Source organism: Canis aureus, chromosome 24 (assembly GCF_053574225.1).
Source record: "Canis aureus isolate CA01 chromosome 24, VMU_Caureus_v.1.0, whole genome shotgun sequence".
Taxonomy (NCBI): Eukaryota; Metazoa; Chordata; class Mammalia; order Carnivora; family Canidae; genus Canis; species Canis aureus.
This window is the reverse complement of record NC_135634.1, coordinates 18,369,099-18,396,571: the sequence shown is the minus strand read 5'-3', so window position 1 is coordinate 18,396,571 and position 27,473 is coordinate 18,369,099. Positions and strand designations below refer to the sequence as shown.

The following is a 27,473-nucleotide window of genomic DNA, read 5'->3' as shown; positions in this document are numbered from 1 at the left end:
CATGCACCGGGAGCCCCACGTGGGATTCGATCCCAGGTCTCCAGGATCGCGTCCTGGGCCAAAGGCAGGCACCAAACCGCTGTGCCACCCAGGGATCCCATGTTTTTGTAGAATGAACTTAAAATGAAATGAATCTAACTCCTTGAGGTAGAAATACATGACTTTTAAATGCCAAATTTGGAGTTAAGGTTCCAGTTGCTCAGTGCCAAAACATCAAACAATTCAGAAAAAAGTTAAGTCACAGTGAAAGTCAGTTTCCACAAGGAGAGCTATATTTGACAAGTTCCAGGTCTCCATAGTTAGCAGATGTATGGTCTCGAGACCATGGATAGACCAGATGAAAGGAGTGATCAGATTCCTGTCCAATGTGCTGGCTTGCATTAAAAAAACCAGGAAATCCACAGAACACCTCTGTTTCTCATGTGTATCTGTCCTCAGGAAACGAGTGCCTTCTTATAAGGCATCTTACATCTTCCATTTTAGCATGATGGTTGCATTTTGTGATTTCAGTACTGCATTATTAAGGTTTCATTTTAAAATTGTTTTTATTTATTCTGGGTGCTACTTAATAGTTCACTGCATTTTTTAGTTTTTATTGTCCTGGGTGTGAACTTTTCCTGTGACAATATATCTCTTAGTTTTACACTAAAAATAATTTTATATTGAAAGTGAGTAGGGTAATATGACTCAGTGAACAGAAATTAACTTTATGGTTAACTTTTTGAGGAATGTGTGCTTTATAAAATACATTGTAGCCATTTTTTTCTTTTTAATTTGAAGTTTTGTTTTCAGATTATATACTCCAAGGGTATGTTTTTTTACTAGAATATCTTTTCACAGTTTTGCTGACTTCAGTGGTATCCCAGGCAGAGTGATCACTCATGCTCAGTGCCCACCACCTGTGGACCAGCCAAAGGTTACATTCTGAGGAGGGGAAATAGCAAAAGCATATATAAATAGACCTAAATTCAAAGAATCACATCAACAAAATGTAGCTGGCCTCTAGAAGAAAGAGGGTTGAGTATGTGTAGGGCAAAAGCAGCCTGGAGAAGCCAGAGGGACTGAGGACTCATATTTTGCAAGATTGTTACTCCTGTCAACTTCGTCCCAGGGCAAGTACCTTCCTCACCTCAGAAAGTCATAGAGTAGTTGTGCTGAATGCCCTGGTATTGAAGCATTTGAAAGCTGGTGTGTAACACAAAGTGAGCTTTATTAGCAGTAAATATTAGGAGAGAGTTGATAGCACTGACTGTAGCACCAAAGTATTCTGTATGTCACAGATTCTGAAGAAATGTCTCTGTGTCTGTCTTCCTTGCTGGTCTCATCTGCTTATGTGTCATATGTTCTCTGGTACAGTGTTTCTCTAAGCCAAGGGGTCAGCACACTTTTTATGTAAAGAGCCAAGTAATATATGGTTGAGGCTCCAGGGCTGTACCTGTACTTGCTGTGTCATGTTGACCGGCATGGACAACATGTAAGTGAATGGATACAGCTGGGCTCTCTGAAACTTCATCTGTGGACACTGAAATTTGAATATCTTGTAAATTTCATGTGTCACAAAATATTGTTATTCTTTTGGGTTTTTTTCCCCCAGTTTGAACCTAAACTGTATTTAAAATTGGAGGAAAAAAAAAAAAAAAAAAAAAAAAGAATGTCTGAACCTTTCTTAGCTCACTGGGTGTTTAAAAAAAGGGGATGGGCCAGGTTTGGGCCCCAAACTGTAGTTGGCCTACTTCCTGCTCCAGGCCAACCTCTCCATGAATATTCTTGAGTGCGACAGGTGGGGACCTTCCGTGTACCCACTTAATCAGAGCGCTGATTTCAGCTATATGACTTAGCTGTTTACATCCCAGCCACCTCCAGATACGTCATACACATAATAACAGAGTGTCTGAGGTTTTGTGTCTTCATAGAACATGGTCCTTCCTCTGGCCCTTAGCTTATTGCCCTACATTTGAGATCGTTGTAATTAATTCCTCAATCCTGGTATTCATTCAACATCTGTGACCCTTTTTTTTTTTTAAGTCACCACATCTTATGTGATCTTGGGCAAATTACTTAATCTCTTTGTCACAGTTTTCTTATAGGTAAAATGGGAGTGAAAATAGGACCTACCTAATAGGGTTTTGAGAGGGAGAGATATGTTAATACATAGAAAGCTCTTAACACAGTGCCTGACACAGGCAAGCACCTAATAAGGGTGATTCCTCTTTGACCAAAGAGAACAGAGGCAGTACCTGAAATTCTGGTGTCCACATCTGTGTAGAGTGAGGGTCCATGTTCTTACCTCTACTGCATATATGATCTTGGAGTTGGTTATTCTCAGTGTTTCCTACCACCACAGGATCACATTTAGCTATACATGAAGATAAATGTCAAGTGTACCTCTTACTACAGAATATAGAGTTTATAAAAGGATTTCTTTAAGCAAAAATTCTAGAAATTATATATGCAAATGAGCTATAATTTGAAGTTACCAGTTTGGAAAAAGCTGAATATTTATTCCAGTAATGCTGTTAGTCAAAACATTCATGAAACTCCTCTTTTGGGATTTCCATCAGAGACAGATTACAGGAAGCAAAGGAAATCCAATCTAAACGTTTTACTGATATATGTAATATATGTATTTAAATGATAGAATATGTAAAACATATAATATATATTTTTAAAATATATATATTTATATATATACGTGTGCACACACACATACACATATACACATACACAACATATATTCCATCAGTTTTTTCCTTTCTTGTCTTTCCGTTTATCAGTAAATAAGCATTTATCAAGTTCCTGACCATAGCAGGTATATTAATAAATACCAATTCCCTTTCAACTTCTCCCATGTTTTTTATATACCAGGTACTGAATTAAGCATTTAAGATATGCAAAATATAACTGGGTGGCTCAGTTGGTTAAGTGTCCAACTCTTGATCTCAGCTCAGGCCTTGATCTCATAGTCATGTGAGTGAAGCCTTGCATTGGGCTCCATGCTCAGCCTAATTGAGCTTTAATAAAATGTAATAAATCAGTTATGTACTTTGCATATATCTTCACTGATTCCTTCCACAGCCTTCTTCAACTGAGTGTTGCCTGTTATAGGAGCTATCACAGTCAACTTTTCCAATTTTCATACATCCCTGTTGGCTGTTTTGTTGGGTAATAAATACAATTAGATGAATAAGAATAAGGAGTTAAACTGAGACTCACAGCTGTAACAATGTAAAAATGAGCTGAAGTTTTCACAGTAAAACTAGGTCCAAGCAATGGGCCTTGTAAAATTATGTGAGGACTACATCATCTGAGCTGATGATGCCACATTCCTTTCTTGGATGGAAGGGGTTGGGAGGGTACTTTGGCTCCATGGCTGTGGTACACGGCCCTTAACTTTCAGAAGGGGCAGAGGCAAAGGAAGATCAGCTTCCTCATAAGACAATAGATCATTTATAAGCCTGACTACAAAGTACCTAGAAGTAATTCGGACAATAGATTCATGCTACAGGTCTCAAAAGTACTGTCTGATGTTCTTTAGTATTTCTAGGTATGAACAAAAATTTCTTTATACTTTCGGAATGAGAGAAGATCTCCCATAGTGATTGCATCTTCATAGGTGCCAAGTGAGTATCATCTTGGAGATGGAGGAGAAAGACCAAAAATATTTTTTTAATGTCTAATGGATAGTGAAATTAGAGTTTACAGCTCACCAAAAGAGAATAATTTAAGAAGAGATTGAAAAAGTAAGGGCAGTGTGTTTGTAACATATTCAGGGCAGTAGGAAGAATTTTTAAAGATTTCATTTGGATAGCACTTTTAAAAAATAAGAAATCAGGGACAGTTCCCCCTAGCCCTAAAGGAAGGGGGAAGGATATTAGAGAATTATCAGATAATGGTTAATTTGACCTTGAAAACTAAAGAAGGCCATTAGATTTTTCACTTAGGATACTGTTGGTAACTAAGGAAAGTGGCCTCAGTACACTGTTGGAGGCAAAAATCGAATTCCAATGACTTAAGGAATGTATAGGATGCAAGAAGGTGGAGAAGAGGATAAAAACTGTTCTCTCATGTATGGTGGTAAGTATGCAGCATCACCAAGAATTAAATGTAAATTAACCTAAAAAATAATCAGTGATTTTGAAAAGGATAATACTGTAGGATAACAAGGATGAGATGAGATGGGCATTCTCTATAAATTAAATGCTGCTGGTGGGAACTCTAAGTGGTATACCTTGTTGGGAACATTTGGTAGTATTCATTAAGACTTTTAAATGTCCACACCCTAGTTTTGGACAAAGAATTATATATACACATATTGATTACATTATTTGTGATAGAAAACATCAGAATGAGCTAAATGTTCAACTGGAAATAATTCCAAGTTTAATTCTGTTCTCCACAGTGTATCACTGTGACAGTTATCACTGCGCTTCTCTACTGTGGGGACATCCGACATCATGCTTCCTTGCCTACTCTTTAAGGGACTTATGTTGCCATTAGAACACCAAAGCCTTCAAACATTGAATATGACAGCTTCCAGAGGTGATAGAACTTTTGAAAAAGAATCTTATTTGCAATTAGAATGTAGTGAATAACAGTAATTATACAACATGGTTTCCTTTTTACTTGTCTGTAATTTATACAGAAGTGTTAAAAGCATACCGCAATCAACAAAATAGGAAGAAGGCAAAATAATCAGATCTTTTGTTGGATTTTTAAAAATATGTTAAAGATAGAGCATCATAGAAATTATTTATAGTGATTATTTAAAGTAGAGGATCCCTAGGTGGCGCAGCGGTTTAGCACCTGCCTTTGGCCCAGGGCGCGATCCTGGAGACCCGGGATCGAATCCCACGTCGGGCTCCCGGTGCATGGAGCCTGCTTCTCCCTCTGCCTGTGTCTCTGCCTCTCTCTCTCTCTCTCTCTCTCTCTCTGTGTGTGTATGACTATCATAAATAAATAAAAATTAAAAAAAAAATAAAATAAAAGTACCCACAGACGGTAAAGGATTTGAAGGTAGTGGCCATGTTATCTTTCCTCTGCCATATGGAACAGCTTCAGGTACTGAGGAGAGGAGGAGCGCAATTAATACTCATCAGAATTTTATTTTACTATTTTTAAAGATTTTATTATTATTTACTTATTTGAGACAGAAAGTAAGCAAGAAAAGAGTAAGAAAGAATGAGCAGAGGGAAAGGGAGAAGCAGACTCCCTATTGAGCAGGGAGTACAACACAGGGCTCGATCCCAAGACCCTGGGATCATATCCTGAGTTGAAGGCAGATACCCAACCAACTGAGCCACCCAGGCACCCCTATACTCATCAGGGTTTTAAAATATCATTGATGGCATGAAAGATAAATCTATATACTTGTCTTATTTTTACATGATTCCTGTAAATGTAGTATGGACTCAGTTTTGTAAAATTTTTGCTGTAATCTGATTCTGTTTAAAGAATTGACAAAAATGGGGATCCCTGGGTGGCGCAGCAGTTTGGCGCCTGCCTTTGGCCCAGGGCGCGATCCTGGAGACCCGGGATCGAATCCCACATCGGGCTCCCGGTGCATGGAGCCTGCTTCTCCCTCTGCCTGTGTCTCTGCCTCTCTATCTCTCTTTGACTATCATAAATAAATAAAAATTAAAAAAAAAAAAAAAGAACTGCATAAAAAAAAAAAGAATTGACAAAAATGAAGCATATTGCTTTTCATCTTCTCTTTATAGTTACTTTTTCTGCCTTCATTTTATCTACAACTATAAATATTGTCATGCTCTTAACCATATTCTTTCTAAATAAGTAGAGATTGTCTTCCCTTGGAAAGTGATTGCATTTTTATTTGAAGAGAATGCTGAAAATTTATGTAGAGCCTCTTTATTTAATTTGTGCCATGAATAGAGCCTATGTAATAAAACTCACTTTCTTACCAGAAAAGGAACTCGTATTTTAAGGCCTTTACTTTCTAAAATGTTACAAACAGTTTGCCTTCCTAGTATGAGTTACCTTGTAAAAACATTGGTCAAGGCAGGATGTAGTCTCTCCTCTAGCAGTAGTAGTATTATGAGATTTTTTTCCCCAAATCTCAAGATTGCAAGCTTGTTTTATAAGACAAGAGGACTTAGGCTATTCTGGAGATAGGAGAAGGGTCTAAAACATAGAGCTATGAAAAGAGGTCGTGAGTTTACTTTGCCTTGATACATTGTTAAGACAGCCATATTCTGTGCTGTTAAGCTTGGAATAGCGTATGGATAGGTACGTGTACGTGAATAAGGCTGTGCTTACTCATATAAACTTTCCACAACTGGATGGAAAGTGCCACACTTTATATAGGTCCTTTGCTAAAAAGGCATAATTGTAGAATGGGCAAGGACTAGGTTGGCAATTGGAATCCTCGGTTTCACAGATGGCCTTGGCACTAACTTAAACTGTGAACTCTTGAACAAGTGACTTTACTTCCTTAGGCCTGTTTCTCATCTGAAACATAAAGAGGTTAGGCTTAATCTTTTTAGTAACATTATGTGTTTCCTGCTGACTATAAAATTATTACTTCTATTTCTGACAGTAAGATGGACTAAATATTCAGGGAAACTCCTCCAGGAATAGCACTCCTAAAAATGGTGAATTCAGTATTGGACGGGGGGTTTGGTGGAGAGGAAAGAAAATAAGAAAATGAAAAAGGTTTTTAAATGCATGGCTGAAATGGCAAGAAAAAAGGAAAATCTTTGGAGATTAAAAATGAGTAGAGGGGCACCTGTGTGGCCCAGTTGGTTTAAGTGTCTGACTCTTTTTTTTTTTTTTTTTTTTTAAGAGAGTCAGAGACACAAGCCAGAGAGAGAATTAGGTTCCCTATGGGGAGCCTGATGCAGGACTCAATCCCAGGATCCTGGGATCACGACCTGAACCAAAGGCAGATGCTCAACCACTGAGCCACCCAGGTGCCCAAGTGTCTGATTGTTGATCTCACGGTCAGGTCTTGATCTCAGGGTTATGAGTTCAAGCCCCACATTGGGCTCCTTGCTGGATGTGGAACCTTAAAAAAAAAAAAAAAAAAAAAAAAAAAAAAGGTAGTAAATTTAAATCCAAAGGAATAAATTTGTGTAGAAGCTGGCATTGGTTCTAGCTAATCCCTGGTGGCCTAGAACCTAGATTTATAGGCCATTCATGAGGAACAAAGGATGCAGTGAGGGGCCCCAAAAAGTCAGAGATCAAATCAAAGAATCCCTTTATAAAACCAGGACCCCTAATAGGAAATACTGGCAGTAGGTCAACTAGAAAAAAAATCCACCCTGCAAAGGATGGATTTCCATGTTGGCACTACTGGAATGTAAAAAACAGGAAAAGCTCCCTGGAAAATTCCTAACCATAAACCCTCAATCACAGACTTTGGGAGCTAGAATATATATTACCTGTGTGACCTGAAGGAACCCCACACTGAAAATTTGGCACAAAGTGGAACGGAGTTGGTGCTGCTCCCAGGTACCTAAGGAGAAACAAGTTTAAATCTATCCTGAAGTAATAAACTGTAAATAAACCTCAAATACATCCTTCAGATAAAGTTTAAAAAAGCAGGAACATACAATTTAAAGATGTCTGAGCGCATGAGGAAAAAGCACTATGAATGAGCAACAACAGAAGCTGTAGAATCCAATTTTCAAAGACTACAGATGTTCTAATTATCAGGTAAAAATATAAAAGTGAGAATGGAGATATCTCTTGTTATTTGAACTCTAGAACTGAATGGATTGAATTTGTTTTTTTTTTGTGTGTTTGGGGTGGGGGGTTTGATGATGTGTTTTTATCCTCTGGTACCTGAGCTCTTAAACACTTGCTATCTAAAATTGAAGAATCAGCACAATCCCTCCCTCATTGTCCAGATTCTCACTATACAAACTCAGGAATCAGATCAAGATAGTGGGCAAAACTTGTGTATTTTAAGTATGACAAAGGGATAAAAGAATATAAAAGTTACTACACAGATTGAAAAGAACCAAATACAGCTTCCAAAACTAAAAAATATAATTGAAATTATAAACTCCTCTATTAGAAATTTTGTTTTTGGGGTTTTTTTGTTTTTTGTTTTTTGTTTTGTTTTGTTTTTTTGCTTTGTTTTGTTTTTTGAGAATTTTTTTTTAAGATTTTTATTTATTTGAGATAGAGCAAGAACACAAGTGGGGGGAAGGCAGAGGAAGAAGTAGGCTTTCCACTGAGTAGGGAACCTAACATGGGGCTTGATTTCAGGACCTCAGGATCATGATTCAAGCTGAAGGCAGATGATTAACTGACTAAGCCACCCAGGAGCCCTGAAAATTTATGGTTTAAACCAGGGGTTGGAAAACTACAGTTTATAGATCAGATCTGGCTTGAGCTACCACCTATTTTTGTCAATAAAAGTTTTCCTGGAGCACAGCTATACTCATTCTGCCTTAATGTTGCAACATAAACCATATGGCACACAAAGCCTAAAATATTTTCTAAATGGTCCTTTACAGAAAAAGTTTGCTGGCCCTGAACAGCAAATTAGATCAGATGAAGAGAGAATACATGACCTGGAAGATAGAGCTGAGGAAATTACTAAGAATGAAGGATAGAGGGTCATAATGATGGAAAGCAGGAGAGATTGAGGGACATGAAGGATGTGGTGAATAAGGTCTAGCCTAGATATAATTCCTAGAATAAGGAAAAGGAAATAAATAATGGCTGAGATTTTCTAGAATTAATAAGATCCTCAGGGGGCACCCGGGTGGCTCAGGGGTTGAATGTCTGCCTTTGGCTCAGGTCATCATCCAGGAGTCCTGGAATGGAGTCCCATATCAGGCTCCCTGCAAAGAACTTGCTTCTCCCTCTGCCTGTGTATCTGCCTCTCTGTGTGTCTCATGAATAAATAAAATCTTTGAAAAAAAAAAAGATGCTCAGATTATTGAGGCTAAATAACTCTCAAATGGGATAAAAATACATATATTATAGCCAAGTTACAATATATGAAAGGCAGAAAAACTCTTGCTGATTTCTCAAAGCCTAAAAAGAAAACCAGAAATAGTGGAATATCTTCAATGTCTGCAGAGAAAATGACTTTCAACTTGAAATTGTATGCCATTGAGTCTGTATTTCAAGAATGAACATAATACAAAGCCATTTTAGAGCATTTTTAACCAGCAGGTTCTCTTTAAAAGAAATCGAAAAGGGGGTACTTGAAGTTGAGGGGGGAAAGCCAGAAGTACAAAAAGAAAAGAAAGCAAGTATGATGGCAAATAGGCTATTAAATCTAAGTATATGTTCAATATTTAAAATAACGGCAATACTCTGTGTTGTAGAATTTTTAAAAATCAAGATACAGTTAAATTCCTAGACCACGGTACCATTTAAGGCAGGGATGTAAGTTGTCATTTAATAAAGCATTCAAAGATCCTGGCTTTGTTTGGGAGGAGGGTAAAGAGACTGATTAATTTTAGATTATGTTAAATGCACATATTAAAATGCCTAAAATATCTAGTAAGTATAAAACTAAGTGAAATGGGATGTATAACTTCCAAACTAGCAAAAGGTAAATATTTAAATGAACAGGTAAAACAGATGTTATATGTGACTCTAGAAATGTGGACATCAAAAGTTTTTCTTTTGATACATTCATTAGTAGCAGTGGAACAAAATATAGTGTCTGGAAATAGACCCAAACATACATAGTCAATTAACCTTTAACAAGTGCGAAAAGCAATTTTATGGGAAGCAGTGCTGGAATAATTGGACATCCACATGCAAAATATAATAATAATAACTGATCTATACCTTACACCATATACAAAAATTAACTCAAGATGGATCATTAAGGAGGGCACATGTTGTAATGAGCACTGGGTATTATATAAAACTGATGAATCACTGAACTCTACCTCTGAAACTAATAATACACTATATGTTAATTAATTGGAAGAAAAACAATAGATCACAAAATTGAAAACTATAAAACTTGCAGAAGAAAAAAAAACTTGCAGAAGAAAACACAGAAGAAAATCTTCATGATTTTGGGCTAGCCAGAGATTTCTTAGCTATGACATTAAAAGCTTATGATCCATAAATTTTTTTAAAATGGATAAATTGAACTTCATCAAAATTAACTTTTACTTCTCAAAAGACACTGCTATAAAAGTGAAAAGGCAAGCCAAAATAGGAAAATACTTGAAAAATACATATCTGACAAGGGACTTGTATCTAAAATATAAAAAGAGCTCTTACAACTCAATAGTAAGTAGGAAAACAACCCAATTGTCTTTTTTTAATCATGAAAAAATATATTTTTTAAGATTTTATTTATTCATTTATGAGAGACACAGGGAGAAAGGCAGAGACATAGGCAGAGGGAGAAGCAAGCTCCCTACCGGGAGCCCAATGTGGGACTCGATTCCAGGACCCTGGAATGACAACCTGAGCCAGAGGCAGACGCTCAACCACTGAGCCACCCAGGTGCTCCGTCATGAAAATATTTGAACAGGCACTTCATGAAGGAAGGTCTATGAATGAGCATATATATGATAAGGGCTAATATCTAAAATATATAAAGAACACCTATAATGCAATAACAAAAAAAATAGATTTTAAAATAGAGAATTGAATAGACATTTTTCCAAAGGATGCATAAAGATGGTTAACACACATGAAAAGATGTTCAGCATCACTAATGATCAGGGAAATGCAAATCAAAATTACAATAAGACATCACTTCACACCTGTTAGAATGACTGTCATCTCAATGACAAGAGATATCAAGTATTGGTATGAATGTGGAATAAAGGGAAACTTTGTACACTTTTGAGAATATAAATTGGTGCAACCACCATGGAAAACAGTTGGAAACTCTTCAAAATATTGAAAATAGAACTATCATATGATCCAACAATCCCACTTCTGGGTTTATATCCAGAGGAAATGAAAACAGGATATTAAAGCAATATCTGCACTCCCATGTTCATTGTAGCATTATTCACAATAGCCAAGATATGGAAACAACCTAAGTCTCTGTCAACAGATAAAATGATGAAGATGTGGTGTATATGTGCAATAAGAGTATTAATCAGCCATATAAAATAAGGAAATCCTGCCATTTGCAGGCACCTCGGTAGTTCAGTCAGTTAAGAATCTGCTGTTGGCTCAGTTCATGATCCCAGGGTCCTGGAATGGAGTCCTGAGCAGGGCTCCCTACTCAGCAGGGAGTCTGCTTCTCCCTCTGCCACTGCCCCTCCCCCCTTGTTCATGCTCTCTTGAGCATTCTCTCAAATAAAATCCTTTTTAAAAAAGCATCATAAAAATTAATTTAAAACAAGGAAATCCTATTATTTGCAACAACAAATAATAGGATTGAATGGACCTTAGGGGCATTATACAAAGTGAGATAAGTCTGACAGAAAGACAGTACTGTTTGATATTGCTCACATATGGAATAAAAAGCCAAACTTGTAGGAACAGAGAGTAGAATCATGGTTACGTGGTTATCAGGAGTGGAATTAGAAGGTAAATTAGTTCTGGAAATACAATGTACAACATTGTGATTATAGCTAACAAATCTGTATTATATACTAAAAAGATGCTTGGAACTTAAGTGTTCCCAACCCCCCACCTCATGGTAATTATGTGACATGATGGAGGTGTTAACTAGTGCTATGTTAGTAATAATACTGCAGTATATATGTGTATCAGATCATCACATTGCATCCCATAAACTTACATAATGCTATATGTCAGTTACATCTCAATAAAGCTGGGGTGGGAGGAATAGTTCTCCAAAATCTATTCATGTTGGTGCCTCCCCTGTTATTACCCCCATAGCACACAAACATACGCTCTGTACTGCTGTAGTTTTTATATAGATTTACTTTTATTCACAGGGATTTAGGAAAGGAAAACATGTCCTCAACATTCTGAACAATACACCATATTAATTATTTAAAATAAACTAAGTCATCAAAAATTTTTGATAAAGAAGGTATACAGATGAAAATTAATTAAGCACATGAAAATATGGCCACTTCTTAGTCATTGGGGAAATGAAATTAAAGCCATCATTAGATACCCAGTAGAATGACTAAAATTGAAAAGACTGACCATAACCAAGTGATGGTGAGGATGTGGAGCAATTGTTACTCTCATTCACTGTTGATGGGAATGTAAAATGGCACAACCATTTTAGAAAGTAGTTTGACAGTTTTTTTTATTTTTTTAAAGATTTATTTATTTATTTATTCAGAGAGAGCAAGAGAGAGGCAGAGACACAGGCAGAGGGAGAAGCAGGCCCCATGCAGGAAACCCAACGCAGGACTTGATCCCGGGTCTCCAGGATCACGCCCCAGGCTGCCGGCGGCGCTAAACTGCTGTGCCACCGGGGCTGCCCGACAGCTTCTTTTAAAGTTAGACATCTATTTACCATATAACCTAGCTATTCTAAGATTTTACTCAAGAGAAATGAAAGTATGTGTCCACACAAAGACTTGGACAAAAATATTCATAGCAGCTTTATTTCAAATACCCCCAAACTGGAAACAACACAAAAGTCATCAACAAAGGAATAAATTGTAGCATGTCTACACAACTACTACACAATTAAATGGAAAAACACCTGAAACAACATAGCTGAATCTCTGCTGAATCAAAGAAGCCAGGTTTTTTTAAAAAGAGCACACACATACGTAGTGATGGAAAACAGATCAGTAGTTACCTGAAGATTGGGATGGATGAATGGGGCGGGAAGTGGGAATGAGGAATTTCAAAGGGGCAAAGGGAAACTTTGGAGGGTGATAGATTTGTACTTCATCCTCATTATATTGATGGCTTTATGAGACTCCTCTATCTACACATTAAGTATGTGCCATCTTTTGTATGTTGATTATAACTACATATAACTGGGGCAGGGACAGGGTTGGTCTCCCTTGTGATACACAGTGTAAAGAAAAGATTTACATGAGAGAAACGTGAGTCGAATCTGTTCCTTTGCTAGAGCCTTAAAGCATCACATTGCTCTCTCCAATGAACTCTCTTAACTTCAGAAAGATAATAGTTTCCTAAAATACTACCAAAAATGAATACTATTACAGAAAATGTAGACTTTCAGACAAAAACAAAGGAAAAAACTAAGGTTACTCAAAATTTCGTACCCAGATAATAATGCTGCTAAATGTTGTAGCATGCTTCCTTTATTTGCCATCATATCCTTAGTAAATTTTAGGAGTAGAATTGCCAAATGTAAAGATGTGCAAACTTTTGCCTTTTTAAAAAAATCATGGTCAAAACCAAAAAAAGTACTATCTTAATTAACATTAAGTGTACAGTGTTAGTGCTGCATTGGTGTGCAGCAGGTCTCTAGAACTTTCTCATCTTGCAAACCTGAAACTCTATACGCAGTGAACAACTACTGCCCTTTTCCCCCTCTATTCTCCCCACCACTGGCAACCACTGTCTATTCTGTTTCTTGCAAAACTAAAACTGTACCCATTTAACAACAATCCTCTCCTACCCCCTAGCTTCTATTACACTTAGTATAATGTCCTCGAGGGTCATCCATGATGTAGCATATGACCAGATTTTCTTCCTTTTTAAGGGTGAGCAATATTCCCTTGTATGTATACACAGTATTTTCTTTATTCATTCATCTATTAATGGACATTTAGATTGCTGCTATCTCTCGGCTATTACAAATAATAATGAACAGGAGGTGTGCAGATCTCTCTACAAGATCCTTTTGAATATATACCCAGAAGCAGAATTGCTGGGTCATATGGCAATTCTATTTTTAATATTTTGAGAAACCTTACTGTTTTACATAGCACTACACCATTTACGTTTCTGCCAGAAGTGTAGAGATACTGTACTTGGTGACACTTGTTATTTTCTGTTACTTGGTATTGGCTACCTAATGGGTGTGAGGTCATGTTTCATTGTGCTTTTCATTTTCATTTCCCTGATGATTAGTAATGTTGAGCATCCTTTCATATACTTGTTGGCCATATAAAAATCTTCTTTAGAGAAATGTCTATGCAAGTTCTTTGCCTAACTTTTTAATTGGGTTGTTTATGTTATGGTTGTTGAGTTGTAGGATTTTTTAATAAGTATAAATATTAACCTCATCAAATATTTGGCTTGCAAATATTTTTTCTCATTCCTCAGGTTGTCTTCCACCCTGATGGATTGTTTGCTTTGCTGCACAGTTTTTAAAGTTTAATGTAATCCCATTTGTCTTTTCTTTCTTTTGTTGCCTGTGCTTTTGGTGTCACATCCAAGAAATCCTGCCAAATCCAGTGTCATGAAGCTTTCCAAACCCTGTGTTTTCTTCTAGGAGTTTTATAATTTCAGGTCTTACATTTACATCTTTAATTCATTTTGAATTAATGTTTGCATATTGTGAGATAAGGATCCAACCTCATTATATGGATATAGATATACACTTTTACCAACACTGTTCAAGGAACTGTCCTTTCTCCATTGTACACATGGATTTTGCTACTTCATTCTATTAATGTGATATGTTATACAGATTGGTTTTCATACATTGGACCACCCTTGCATTCCAAGAATAAATTCCATTTGGTCCACATGATGAAGAACCATAGTTCTTTTAATATGTTGTCAAGTTAAATTTGCATTTTTAAAGGTTTTTTTATTATTATTATTCATGAGAGACAGAGAGGGAGAGAGAGGCAGAGACACAGGCAGAGGGAGAAGCAGGCTCCATGCAGGGAGCCCGACATGGGACTTAATCCGGGGTCTCCAGGATCACGCCCTGGGCCAAAGGCAGCGCTAAACCGCTAAGCCACCCGGGCTGCCCCATAAATTTGCATTTTATTGAAGATTTTTGTATCAGTAGTCATCAGGGATATTGATCTATAGTTTTCGTATAGTATCTTTGTGTGATTTGGGTATAGATGTTCTATGCTTTCCTCATAGAATGAGTTTGGAGGTGTTCCCTCCTTTTCAGTTTTATTTGGAAGTTTGAGAAGTATTGGTATTATTTCTTCTTTAAATATTTGATAGAATTCTCCAGTAAAGCCATCTGGTCCAAGGGTTTTCTTTGTTGGGAGGTATTTGATTACTGATTAAATCCACTTGTTACTTCTAGGTCGTTCATATTTTTTATTTCTTCATTAGTCAGTCTTAGTACATTGTATGTTTCTAGAAACTTAATTATTTATTCTGTGTTACCCAATTTTTTCACATAAAATTGTTCACAGTAGTCTTCTATGATCCTTTTTATTTCTGTGGCATCAGTTGTAATGTCTCCTCTCATTTCTGATTTATTTGTCTTCACATCTTCATTTGTTATTTTGTCTTTTCTCTTTTTCTCAGTCTAGCTAAGGGTTTGTTTTCTTGAACTTTAAAAAAAAAACTAACTCCTAGTTTTATTTTTTTTTATTATTTTTCTCTGCTATATTGTGTTTATTTCTTTTCACATATTTATAATTTCCTTCCTTTTGCTAAGTCAGGTTTAGTTCTTCTCTTTTTAATTCTTTGAGGTGTTTATTTAGGTTTTTTTTTTTTATATTTTATTTATTTATTCATGAGAGACAGAGAGAAGCAGAGACATAGGCAGAGTGAGAAGCAGGCTCCTTGCAGGGAGCCTGACTCGATCCCAGGACCCCGGGATCACACCCTGAGCTGAAGGCAGATGCTCAACCACTGAGCCACCCAGCCAGGCGAACCTATTTAGGTTATTAATTTGAAATCTTTCTTCTTTTTAAATGCATATATTTATAACTCTACTGCTCTTAGCACTGCTTTTGCCACATCCAGTTTTGTTTTCATTGGCTTTGAGACACTTTTAAATTCCCCTTATGATTTCTTCTTTGTCTCATTGAGTGTTCAAGAGTGTGATTGGTATGATTTCAAACTTCTTAAATTTGTTGAAATTTGTTTAATAGCTAACCTATGATTTATCCTGGATAATTAATTGTTCCATGTGCACTGGAACATTTATCCTGCTGTTGTTGGATGATGTATTCTGTAAATATCTGTTCAGTCTAATTAATCTATAGTGTTGCAAGTCCTCTGGTTCCTTTTGATATTCTGCTCACTGAACTATTATGGAAAGTGAGACATTGAAACCTCCTAGTATTACTATGTTACTATCTTTTCTTTTTCTTTTCTGTCAATGTTCCTTTCATATATTGGGTCCTCTGCTGTTAAAGTGCATATATAATTATTATATCTTCTTGGTGAACTGGCCTTTTGATCATTATATAATGTCCTTTGTCTCTGTGACAGTTTTTGACTTAAAGTCCATGTTGTTTGAAATAAGTATGGCCACTCCTATTCTCCTCTTGTTACCATTTTCATGGAATATCTTTTTTCATCATTTCACTTTTAGCCTATGTGTGTCATTGTATCTAAAGTTAGTCTCTGGGGCACCTCAGTGGCGTAGTCAGTTAAGCATTTGCCTTTGGCCTAGGTCATGATCTCAGGGTCCTGGGATCAAGCCTCAAGTCAGGCTCCCTGCTCAGTGGGGTCTGCTTCTGCCTCTCCCTCAAATGTGTGCTCGCTCGCTCTCTCTCAAATAAAATATTTTTAAAATAAGTATAGTTTCTTATAGATAACATATAGCTGGAAATTTTTTTTAACCTATCAGCCACTCTGTGTCTTTTTATGGAGTTTAATCCATTCATATTTAAAATAATTACAAATAGATAAGTACTTACTATTGCCATTATGTTAAATTTTTGTATGCCTTGTAGTTATTTTGTCCTTTTCCTCTCTTGCTGTCTTCTTTTGTGTGTCATTGCTTTTTTCACTTGTTTGTTTTTTTGTAGCAGCGTACTTTCAATCCTTTCTGATTTTCTTTTGTGTATCTTCTGTAGGTGATTACCATGGGAATTACATAAACATCCTATACTTATAACAATCTATTTCAATTTATTTTAAACTAATAACAACTTCAATTACACACAAAAACTTTACTCCTTTACATTGCCCCAGCACTGTGTTATCAATATTACAAATTATATCTTTTTATCATTTGTGTTCATTAACATAATTTCATAGTTATTTTTATGATTTTATCTTTCTTTTATATTCTACACCTGAATTAAAAGTGATTTATAGGGATCCCTGGGTGGCGCAGCGGTTTGGCGCCTGTCTTTGGCCCAGGGCACAATCCTGGAGACCCAGGATCGAATCCCACGTCAGGCTCCCGGTGCATGGAGCCTGCTTCTCCCTCTGCCTATGTCTCTGCCTCTCTCTCTCTCTCTCTCTCTATCATAAATAAAAAAAATTTTTTTAAAAAGTGATTTATAAAAATATATATAAAAAAATAAAAAATAAATAAAAAATAAAATAAAATAAAATAAAAAGTGATTTATATACTACCATGTCAGTATTACAGGATTCTGTGTTTATATTTACCTTTACAGAGAGCTTTATATTTTCGTATGATTTTTCTCTTATAATCTTTTTTTTTTTAAAGTTTTTTTTTTAATTTTTTTAAATTTTTATTTATTTATGATAGTCACAGAGAGAGAGAGAGAGGCAGAGACATAGGCAGAGGAAGAAGCAGGCTCCATGCACTGGGAGCCCGATGTGGGATTCGATCCCGGGTCTCCAGAATCGCGCCCTGGGCCAAAGGCGGGCGCCAAACCGCTGCGCCACCCAGGGATCCCCAGATTTTTCTCTTATAATCTAATGTCCTTTTGTTTCAACTTGAAGGATTTAGCAATTCATGCAAGGCACGTCTAGTGGTGATAAATTCCCCTGCTTTTCTTTATCCAGGAAAGTCTGATTCTCCATCCTTTTTGAAGGATAGTTTTGCCAAATATTGTATTCTTGGTTGGCAGATATTTCTTCTTTCTTTACTTTGAAGATACCACCCCATTCCCTTGTAGCCTGTAATGTTTCTGCTGTGAAAGCTCATCATTATATGCTGGCTTCCTTGTTTATGATGAATTAGCTTTTCTCTTGCTCATTTTAAGATTCTTTGTCTTTGAATTTTCACTTTGATTATAATGGGTCTCAATGGGCATCTTTTTATGTCCATCCTATTTGGAGTTCCTTGAGTTCTTGAATTTGGATATTCATTTCCTTTCTCATATTTGGGAAGTTTTCACCCATTATTTCTTCAAATCTCTCTGCCCCATAATATGTATATTGATCTCTTTCTGGGACTCTTATAATACATATATTTATTTATGTCCCAAAATCTAAATTATGTTTCATAATTCTCTTAGGCTTTCCTCACATTTCTTCATTCTGTTTCCTTTTTGTTCTTCTGAGATGGTAATTTCAGATGACCTCTCTGCGAGCTCACAGATCCTTTATTCTCTTTGACCACAGCTGTGTTTGAATCCTTCTAGTGCATTTTCAATTCAGTTATTGTTTTATTCTTCAGCCTCAGAATTTCTGCTTGGTCCTTTTTTAGTTTCTGTCTCTGATAGTTTACTTTCATTCTTGCTTCATGTTCCTGATTTTATTTATTGTCTGTCTGTGTTCTCCTGTAGCACACTGAGCTTATTTAAGACATCTATTTTGGATTTTTTGTCGGGTAATCAATAGATTTCCATTTCCTCAGGGTCAATTTCTGAAGATTTGTTTTGTTTCTCTCATTGGGCCATGTTTTCATGTTTCTTGCTATTTCTTCATATGAAAAAACAGCTACTTTTCTCTGGTTTAGGTGCCTGGCTGTGTACTAGGGAAACTGTCACATGTCAGCCCCACTAGAGACAATGCGAGTTTCTTAAAGCTTTTATGGTATGGTATGGCATCTTCTCTCAGCTTTTATACGTAATTTCCCAATTAGGTTTCAGGATCTGTAATCTGTTACTTCCTCTGATATCTATAGTGCTGTAGGACCTCTAGCACTACCATAAGCTACTGAGCCCTCTTTTGTTCTGGGCAGCCCCCATGCATCCAAGATGTGCCAATTCCCCATTAGCGCTCTGAGTCAGGTGAGACCAGGCCCTTGGGAATCACTGCCAACACCACAAGCTGGACTACTGGATGTACATTCTACTCTAATTTTTCCTTGCTCAGGAAGAAGCCATGAGCTAGCTAGATCCTTTCCCTAGATCACAGCAAGCTGTGTTAGCTTCTGGGCATAGTGAGAGAATGTACTCTGGCACTGCAACAAACCACCAAGCTCTCTTTTGTTATCATCAAGAGTATGTTGGTTCCTTATCAGCACTCCAAGTAAAGCAAAACAGAAACCAGTCTCTCACATGGTTCCCTAAAAAGCCAAGATGTTGGATGTATGTTCCATCCTACTTTTTCCTCCCCAAGGGAGAATGTTGGGACTTTTTCTTCCAATCTGAGTTATGCCAGTTTGTGATAGGGACTGACACGGTTGACATCAAATGGCTTTTCTTACCTGTTTCAATGCAATTGTTCTTGGATTTGAGTTTATCTGGGGTACTGCAGATAAACTGGTTTCTGGAATTCTCATAAAGGTATTTTGGACTGTGTATTGTCAAGCTGGTATCTTTGTGAGGGAAAAAGTTCTGGAGATTCCTCTTCTATCTTGGTGACCACAAAATTAAGTGTTGATATATACTACCACATTAATTTTGAAGGTTTGTTCATTTCACTTACCTGATATTTTTTAAATCTTGGCCATTTTAATAGGCAATGTTGAATCTTACATTTAGAATTATGTGGAGGTTTAAATTATGTAATACTTGGTACCTACAAAAGAATCAATTTAGCACTCTTCAGTTACAAAGCATATAAAATTAAAATTAATGAAGCTATCATAAAGCATTAGAATCAGAACGTTACTCCTATGCCTATCTATGTGATTTTTCTCACACTACCTCCTGCCTTCCCTACAGGTAACCACTGTGAGAGGGTTTTGGGTTTTTTTTATGTTTTATGTATATCCAGGTTTATATTTTTTTAGTTTGCCTTTTCACATACAGTTTTATCATGTATGCAAACACTTTTTAATTTTGCTTTTTTTAAGCTTTATAAAAATGGTATCTAGAATTCTGACTTGACTTTCTTCACTTAATATGTTTCAAAGGCTAAGTAAATTTAAATATTTTTATGTTTATTAACCAATTGTATTGCTTACTCTGGGAATGGTCTATATACATTGCCTATTTCATTGGGTATTCTCTTTTTTCTGGTATAGGTAAGTTTCAAGAATCCTATTACTCTAAATTCTATGATTCTAAGATTTTTCTCTTATAAAAGTATCATTTGGAAGTTTTAATGTTAATTGATTGATAATTCAGATAAATTGCTCTCCAGATTCTTGTTTTTGAAAGCTATTTAATATGTTAACTTTTCTCTAGGAAATAGTAATTGTTGTTTGTTGCTATGGTGAAACAAATATAATAACTTGTTTCATTATTTAGGCATAAAACTCACCCATACTTATAAATGCTTATTGATCCATTTACACTTGCCCATGTTACTCCATGAAAGTTGATTGAAAATTATGAAATGAGAATATTCATGATATGCCCTCACTGATGTTTTATAATAGAAAATGTTTAAAAAACATATTCATGGCTTTTCAGTTGGGCATTTGGAAGTTCTTATAAGGAAGTCTATTTTTATTTTTTAAAGTTTGCTCTTTCCACAGAATTGGAACCCTTCAGTATGTTAGGATTTCAGAAGTGCTATGGATGCCTGAAGGAGATGTCAGAGTTTTGTTTTATTCATATAGATAACGTATATGAATATGAAAAGTGAAAAAAGAAATAGTGCCTACAATGGTTTTCAAACTCTTTGACTTGAGCTCACTTAATCCCGTTGAAAGATACCCATTTATCCTTACAGATGGAAAAGATGGGCCTAATTATAACAAAAAATTAGAAGGGAGCAAAATTATTTTAAAAAATACTAAAATGTTTACACCCATTCAGTGTCTAAAACTAAGGATTTTATTTTCCAATAATAGCAGTGGGGGGAAATAGTAATGCTTTTTATAAGAACTTAGACTCAAAATTTTTGTTTGGTTGGCCACCATCAAAATATGGGGATTTTAAAGACTGCCTTGTTTTGGTTTAATCCCAGAGACGTTATCAATACATTAAAATATGAAGTATACTCAGCAAAGAAATGATCAGTATATGTTGATGGACATATACACTTATTAAAAGTGAAATGATCAGTATATGTTGATGGACATATACACTTATTAAAAGTGAATCTCCCATAATAGGAAAAAATGGCATTATGGGAATTTTAAGGGAAAGAAATAAAAACTGTAGAGCTAGAGGAGTGTTTCTTTTACAAAATATATTGGAAATTTAAGGTTGAGAATTACTCCCTAGTATTTCCTACTAATGTGAGTATTCAGCCCCGTTTGAAAATCTTCAGTGATATGGATTGCAGTTTTTCCCATAGCAGCCAGTCCATATTTGGATGCTATAATCCTTTTAAAGGTTTTCCTTATACTAAGCTAAAATCTATTCTGTATAGGGCAAATCTAATCCTCTTCTACATGAACATTTTCCAAATGTTTGAAGAAAGTAATTATATGATCCAGGTCCTCTCCTACCTCTTCTGCTGTTTTTCATTTGATGTGATTTTAGCACCACTCACCAGCTTTGATAATGAGGTTGATAATACAGCTCATACTCATCTTACCACTTCCAGTTTGTTCCTTCTCCAGTTGCTCTTTGTTCTTTCCTAGGTTATACTTGTCAACATGGTCTCTAACTTCTCACCAGTGAATCTATAAAATTGAAACCTGTATACAGGTTTCATACATGCGAAAGCCTACATATAAAGAGTACTTCTAAGTGGTTTTATCTATGTTAAAGATTGCCAATAAGAGGTTTCTTTTTTTAAGTTTCAGGAAACAAGAATTATATTCCTCAGAAGTTGGCTTCCAAATGAAGCAACCTGTTTTTTTGTTTGTTTGTTTTTGCAACCTGTTTCTTGGCAAATAACTATACTTTAAGATTCATAATATAGCGTTATGTTTTGTCAACATGTAAAACAAATGCATTTTTATCTTTGTGTTTTCAGATAGTGGCCAGAACTGTAGTGCCAGTAGTAAAGGTGAACGACTAAGTGCCAAACTCAGAGCTTTACCTGGAACAAATGAACCTTATGAAAGTAGCAGTAACAAAGAAATAGGCAAGTGCTGGTGCTCCCCACCTAGTTCCTAAGGCTTAATCAGATCTGGAGAAGATTTGGTGAGATGGCAAAATGTATAACTGGGCATTAAGAATTTTTTATATACAGACAAAATTTTAATGACTTGGGAGAGCGTTTCTGCTCACTCAGTTCAGTTTAGATTATGAGATTAATTGGTTTCACATTTATTGTGTTTATTATTCTAATGTAACAATCTGTTTTGAAACCTAGATGCCTCCTATGTGGATCCACTTGGCCCTCAAATAGAAAGACCAAAAACTGCAGCCAAAAAAAGAATCGACGAGGATGATTTTGCTGATGAAGAATTAGGAGATGATTTGCTTCCAGAATAATATACACTTTAAAATTTTACTTACTAAATGAAAGAAATTACCAGACAAGATAATACTTATGTGAAATTTTGGATTAAACACCCAGATTTTAATTTTGTACACTGTCAAAACCTTAAATAAGTGTATTCTACGTGATGGGTCTAAGTTTTGTTTTATATGGAATAAAAATATGTGAAACTAATGCTTTAGGCTAGTGACTTCCTTACTCTTGAAAACATTGACCACAGTAATAATTACATTTTGAAGCTAGCACCGCCTAGTACCTACACATACATGTTAAGTATGTGGGTGTGCTCACAGAAATTTACCCTTACTACTGCAGTGTATGCTAATATTTTCTGTGATTTCCTTAAAATAAAGTGTTAGCAATGAAAACACTACATTGATTTCATCATTCACAGCTTGTAAAATACAGTGCTAGGACATACCACTGATGGATCTGCAGTTAAGCTTAATTACTTAGAGTTTAGAAACTGTTAAGTCTTTAGAAGGTTTCCCTCACAGGGATTATAATACTATTAAAACAATTATGTTTTGGATAGTATAGTGAGAGAAAATACCAAACCATAACCGTATTGTTCTTTTCTGTATTTCCTTTCTACAGTCCAGTAGCATGTACCAATAGCACTGAGCAATGATAGCGCTTTTCCCATTCATGACTTGGGTGTGATCCTGGGGTCCTGAGATTGAGTCCCACATCGGGCTCCATGCATGGAGCCTGCTTCTCCCTCTGCCTGTGTCTCTGCCTCTCTCTCTCTCTCTGTCTCTCATTAATAAATAAAATCTTTAAAAAGAAAAGAACTGGCAATTGTATCAGTTGCTGTGAAGATGAATTGACAGGTAGGCAGGTTGGAGGGGAAGGGAAAGATTAGAACTCCTAGTATCCTGGGCAAGACTGAGAACAGATTTTTATTTTTATTTTTTTTAAAGATTTTTATTTACTTACTAGAGTGAGAGCACAAGCGGGGGAAGCAGCAGAGACAGATGGGGGAGCAGACTCCCCACTGAGCAGGGAGCCCAACACCAGACTCCATCCTGGGACTCTGGGATCATGACCTGAGCCAAAGGCAGATGCTTAACCAACTGAGCCACCCAGGTGCCCCTGAGACCAGGTTTTTAGCAATAAAAATAAGAATTGGTCGAGTCAGCATCCATTTTGGAGGCAGACATAAAAATATTTATCCAATGGATTGGATATGGGTTGCAAGGGAAAGAGGAAAGGATGAGGAACTGAGAGGAGTGGATGTGGGGGTGGGGATCAGCTATGATTTAACCATCCTAGATTTGAGATGTCTCTTCAGCATCCAATTGGAGATAGAAACAATGCAGTTAGATTTACAAACTTGGCAATTAGAAGAGGTAAGGGCTGGTGATGCAAGGTGGAGAACTCTCAGTGTAGAGATAGTATTCAATATCACTGCAATTGAATGAGACCATTTAGAAAAAGTAAAAGAGAAGTCTAAGTGACCAGCCCTGGAGGTCAGGAAAAAGGAGGTCAGTTTAAAAAAAAAAAAAAAAAAAAGCAGTAAGTGATGTAGGAGGTTTCATATTTGAGGGGAATGAGACTTCCAGTTCTAAAAAGGATGCAAGAGGTCATATTAGGCCAATGCTCCCACCGTAACATCTATGGGGGGAAAGCAACAAATCATTGTAAGAATCATGTTTAAAAAAAAAAAAAGAATCATGTTTAAAGTCACAGCTGTGGGGGATCCCTGGGTGGCGCAGAGGTTTGGCGCCTGCCTTTGGCCCAGGGCGCGATCCTGGAGACCCAGGATCGAATCCCACGTCCGGCTCCCGGTGCATGGAGCCTGCTTCTCCCTCTGCCTGTGTCTCTGACTCTCTCTCTCTCTCTCTCTCTCTCTCTCTCTGTGTGACTATCATAAATAAATAAAAATTTAAAAAATAAATAAATAAATAAAGTCACAGCTGTGAAAGCAATAAGATTATAATTCTAGATTGAAAAGAACTCTTTCTGATGAGTTGATGATCCTAACTGTCTTCATTTCATCTCTGGAGACATTTGTGAGTTTTGAGCATGGGCTGAAAATAAGGGTTGGCCAGAAAAAGGGGGTCTTTCAGGGAAAAGAGAAACTAGCAGAACTTTCAGTAGTTGTGTGGTTGTGGTTGGCACAACAAACTAAAAACTTTGAGAAGCCCCTAATTTTTTACCAGTTTTCCACCATGGGCATTTGCTGAGCTCTATGGTGGTCCTGGAGTCTGGGGAACTGCGCTGTTAAAGTTTTTAAAGCCTAAGGAGATTTAAAGTTAAATGTCCCACAATCTTAGGTCCTTAGGGGACAAAGTTCTGCTATAGGGAAGGGCTTTCCACAATTACGCAATTTGTCTATCCTCAAGACATTTGCTCCTTTGTGAGCTGTGTGGGGTAGGAGGCTAATGATCTAAATTCAAAACCTCCAGGGGCTGACTTGACTCTCTTGCCGTCTTTCACAGCTGAGGAGACAGATCTGCCAAGCTCTCAATCCAAAAGCCTGGAAGGACAGATTCGAACCAGAGGTGAACTGACTTACAAAAACTGCAACCCAGCCCCAACCTAGCTCAATCCTGGATTGAACCAACATCATTGGTCCCAAATAATCTCTGCCAGCAGAAGAAAGAACTTTCTCTAGTGACAATATCATTTTGTAGCCTCTGTGGTTCTTATATATCTAACATTAAGCATACAGTAAAAAATAAGAGCAAGAAAATAGCCAACAAACAACATAAATAGAAGCAGACCCTTAGATAATCCAGATAATAGATCTAAAGATGGACTTTAAAACAACTATGATTAGTATATTAAATAAAATGGAGAAAGATGGACAAAATGAATGAAAAGTAGAGAATTTCAAGAGTATATTGGAATCTATGAACAACCTAGAACTGAAAGATACAATATTTGAAATTAATTTATTTGAATGGATTTAACAATGTACTGGACATAGCAAAAGTCAGGATTAGTGAAGTGGTCATTAGGAAATACCAAAATTGAAGCACAAATGAAATAATGGAAAGAATAAAGCAGATGAACAAATAAGCCGGGCAAGAAATGGGCAGATGTGAAAAGACATTTTTCCAAAGAAGACACAAATGGCCAACTGACACATTAAAAAATGTTCAACATCACTCAGCATCAGGGAAATACAAATCAAAACTGTAATGAGGTATCACCTCACACCAGTCAGAATGGCTAAAATTAACAATTCAGGAAACAACAAATGTTGGTGGGGATGCGGAGAAAGAGGAGCCTCTTACACTATAGGTGGGAATGCAAGTTGGTGCAGCCACTCTGAAATACAGTATGGAGGTTCCCCAAGAAGTTAAAAATAGAACTACCATATGACCCAGCAATTGCACTACTAGGTATTTATCCAAAGGATGCAAACATAGTGATCCAAAGGGGCACCTACACCCCAATGTTTATAGCAGCAATGTCCACAATAGCCAGACTATGGAAAGAGCCCAGATGCCCATCAACAGATGAATGGATAAAGAAGATATGGTAAATATACATAGTGGAATATGACTCAGCCCTTAAAAAAAAAAAAAAAAAAAAAATCTTGGCATTTGCAATGATGTAGATGGAACTAGAGGATATTATGCTGGGCGAAATAAGTCAATGAGAGAAAGACAATTATCATATGATTTCACCCAAATGTGGAACTTAAGAAACAAAGCAGAAGATCATAGGGGAAGAGAGGGAAAATAAAATAAGAAGAAATCAGAGAGGGAGACAAACCATAAGAGACTCTTAACTATAGGAAACAAACTGAGGGTGGGTGGGGGGATGGGGAAACTGGGTGATAGGAATTAAGGAGGGCACATGATGTAATGAGCACTGGGTATTATATGCAACTAATGAATCACTGAACTCAATCTCTGCCAATAATACTCTATATATTAATTGAGTTTAAGTAAAATAAATTTTTTAAAGATTAAAGCAGATAAGATATTTGGGACATGGTCAGAAGTTTAAATAAATATAATAGGAATCTCAGAAAGGAAAGAAAATGGATTAAAAGTAACATTTGAAGAGACAGTGTCTAAAATTATCCCAAATTGATGAAAGGCATCAACCCACAGATGCAGGAAGCTCCGTGAACACAATGAGAGTAGATTCAAAGAACACTGCACCCTAGAGATATGCTCAAATGCTGAAAACCAAAGACAAAGAACTGCTTTAAAATAGAATAAAAAGAACACACTACTTTCAGAGGAACAATAATACGACATAAGACTTACGTTTCCATAGAAATTATGGAACCAGTAGACAATAAAATGGTATCTTTAAAAGTGCTGAAAGAAAAAAACCCTGCCAACCTAGATTTCTATCCCACTGAATATATCTTTCATACTTTAAAGTTAAAGACTTCTCAAACAAAATTTGAGGAAATGAATTACCATAGGCTAGCTCTATAGAAAATACTACAAGTATTTCTACAGGCTAAAGGAAAATTATCCCCAAAAGCATGAAAGACAGAAAGGGTGAAAAGCACCCAAGAGGTACCAGGATATATAAAAGAATAGTGACTACTTAAAACAACAATAGTAATGATTTGTGGGGTTTTAACATATATAGAAATTACATGACAATAGTAAGGGTTGGGAAGGAGTATTAAATTGTTCTAAGGTTACTATATTGTTCAGATAGTAGCAGACTGGGATCCCAAGACACATTTTAAATATAAAGTCATAGATAGGTTGAAAATGAAAAGATGGGAAAAAATACACTATACAAACATTAATCAAAAGGAGTAAGGACTAAGGGAGTGGTCAAATATGTTAGCAAAAGAATTTAGGGATCCCTGGGTGGCGCAGCGGTTTGGCGCCTGCCTTTGGCTCAGGGCGCGATCCTGGAGTCCCGGGATCGAGTCCCGCATTGGGCTCCCGGTGCATGGAGCCTGCTTCTCCCTCTGCCTGTGTCTCTGCCTCTCTCTCTCTCTATCATGAATAAATAAATAAAATCTTAAAAAAAAAAAAAGAATTTAATAGTTAAACACAATTAACTTTGGCAATAATTGTATCATTTCAATCTTGTTAAAAGTTATCGCAATGAAGTATTGGGGATAAATACCCAACTGG

General features: G+C 36.4%; 1 protein-coding gene across 7 annotated transcripts in view; it reads left to right on the top strand.

Annotated features, from left to right (window-relative positions):
• The window catches only part of IFT88 (intraflagellar transport 88), a 135,806-nt gene extending 113,231 nt beyond the window's left edge, over positions 1-22,575 (top strand). For 4 of the 7 annotated variants that reach the window (XM_077868443.1, XM_077868441.1, XM_077868440.1 and 1 more), the window contains exons 25-26: positions 21,931-22,041; positions 22,273-22,575. In XM_077868443.1, the coding sequence (XP_077724569.1) occupies positions 21,931-22,041; positions 22,273-22,394 (233 nt within the window). In that variant the 3' untranslated portion in view covers positions 22,395-22,575. Of the gene's footprint in view, positions 1-3,535; positions 3,621-4,399; positions 4,540-21,930; positions 22,042-22,272 lie in introns of those variants that run through there. The other 3 variants (XR_013362959.1, XR_013362958.1, XM_077868442.1) reach the window with 3 other exon arrangements.
• Positions 22,576-27,473: the final 4,898 nt, after the last annotated feature.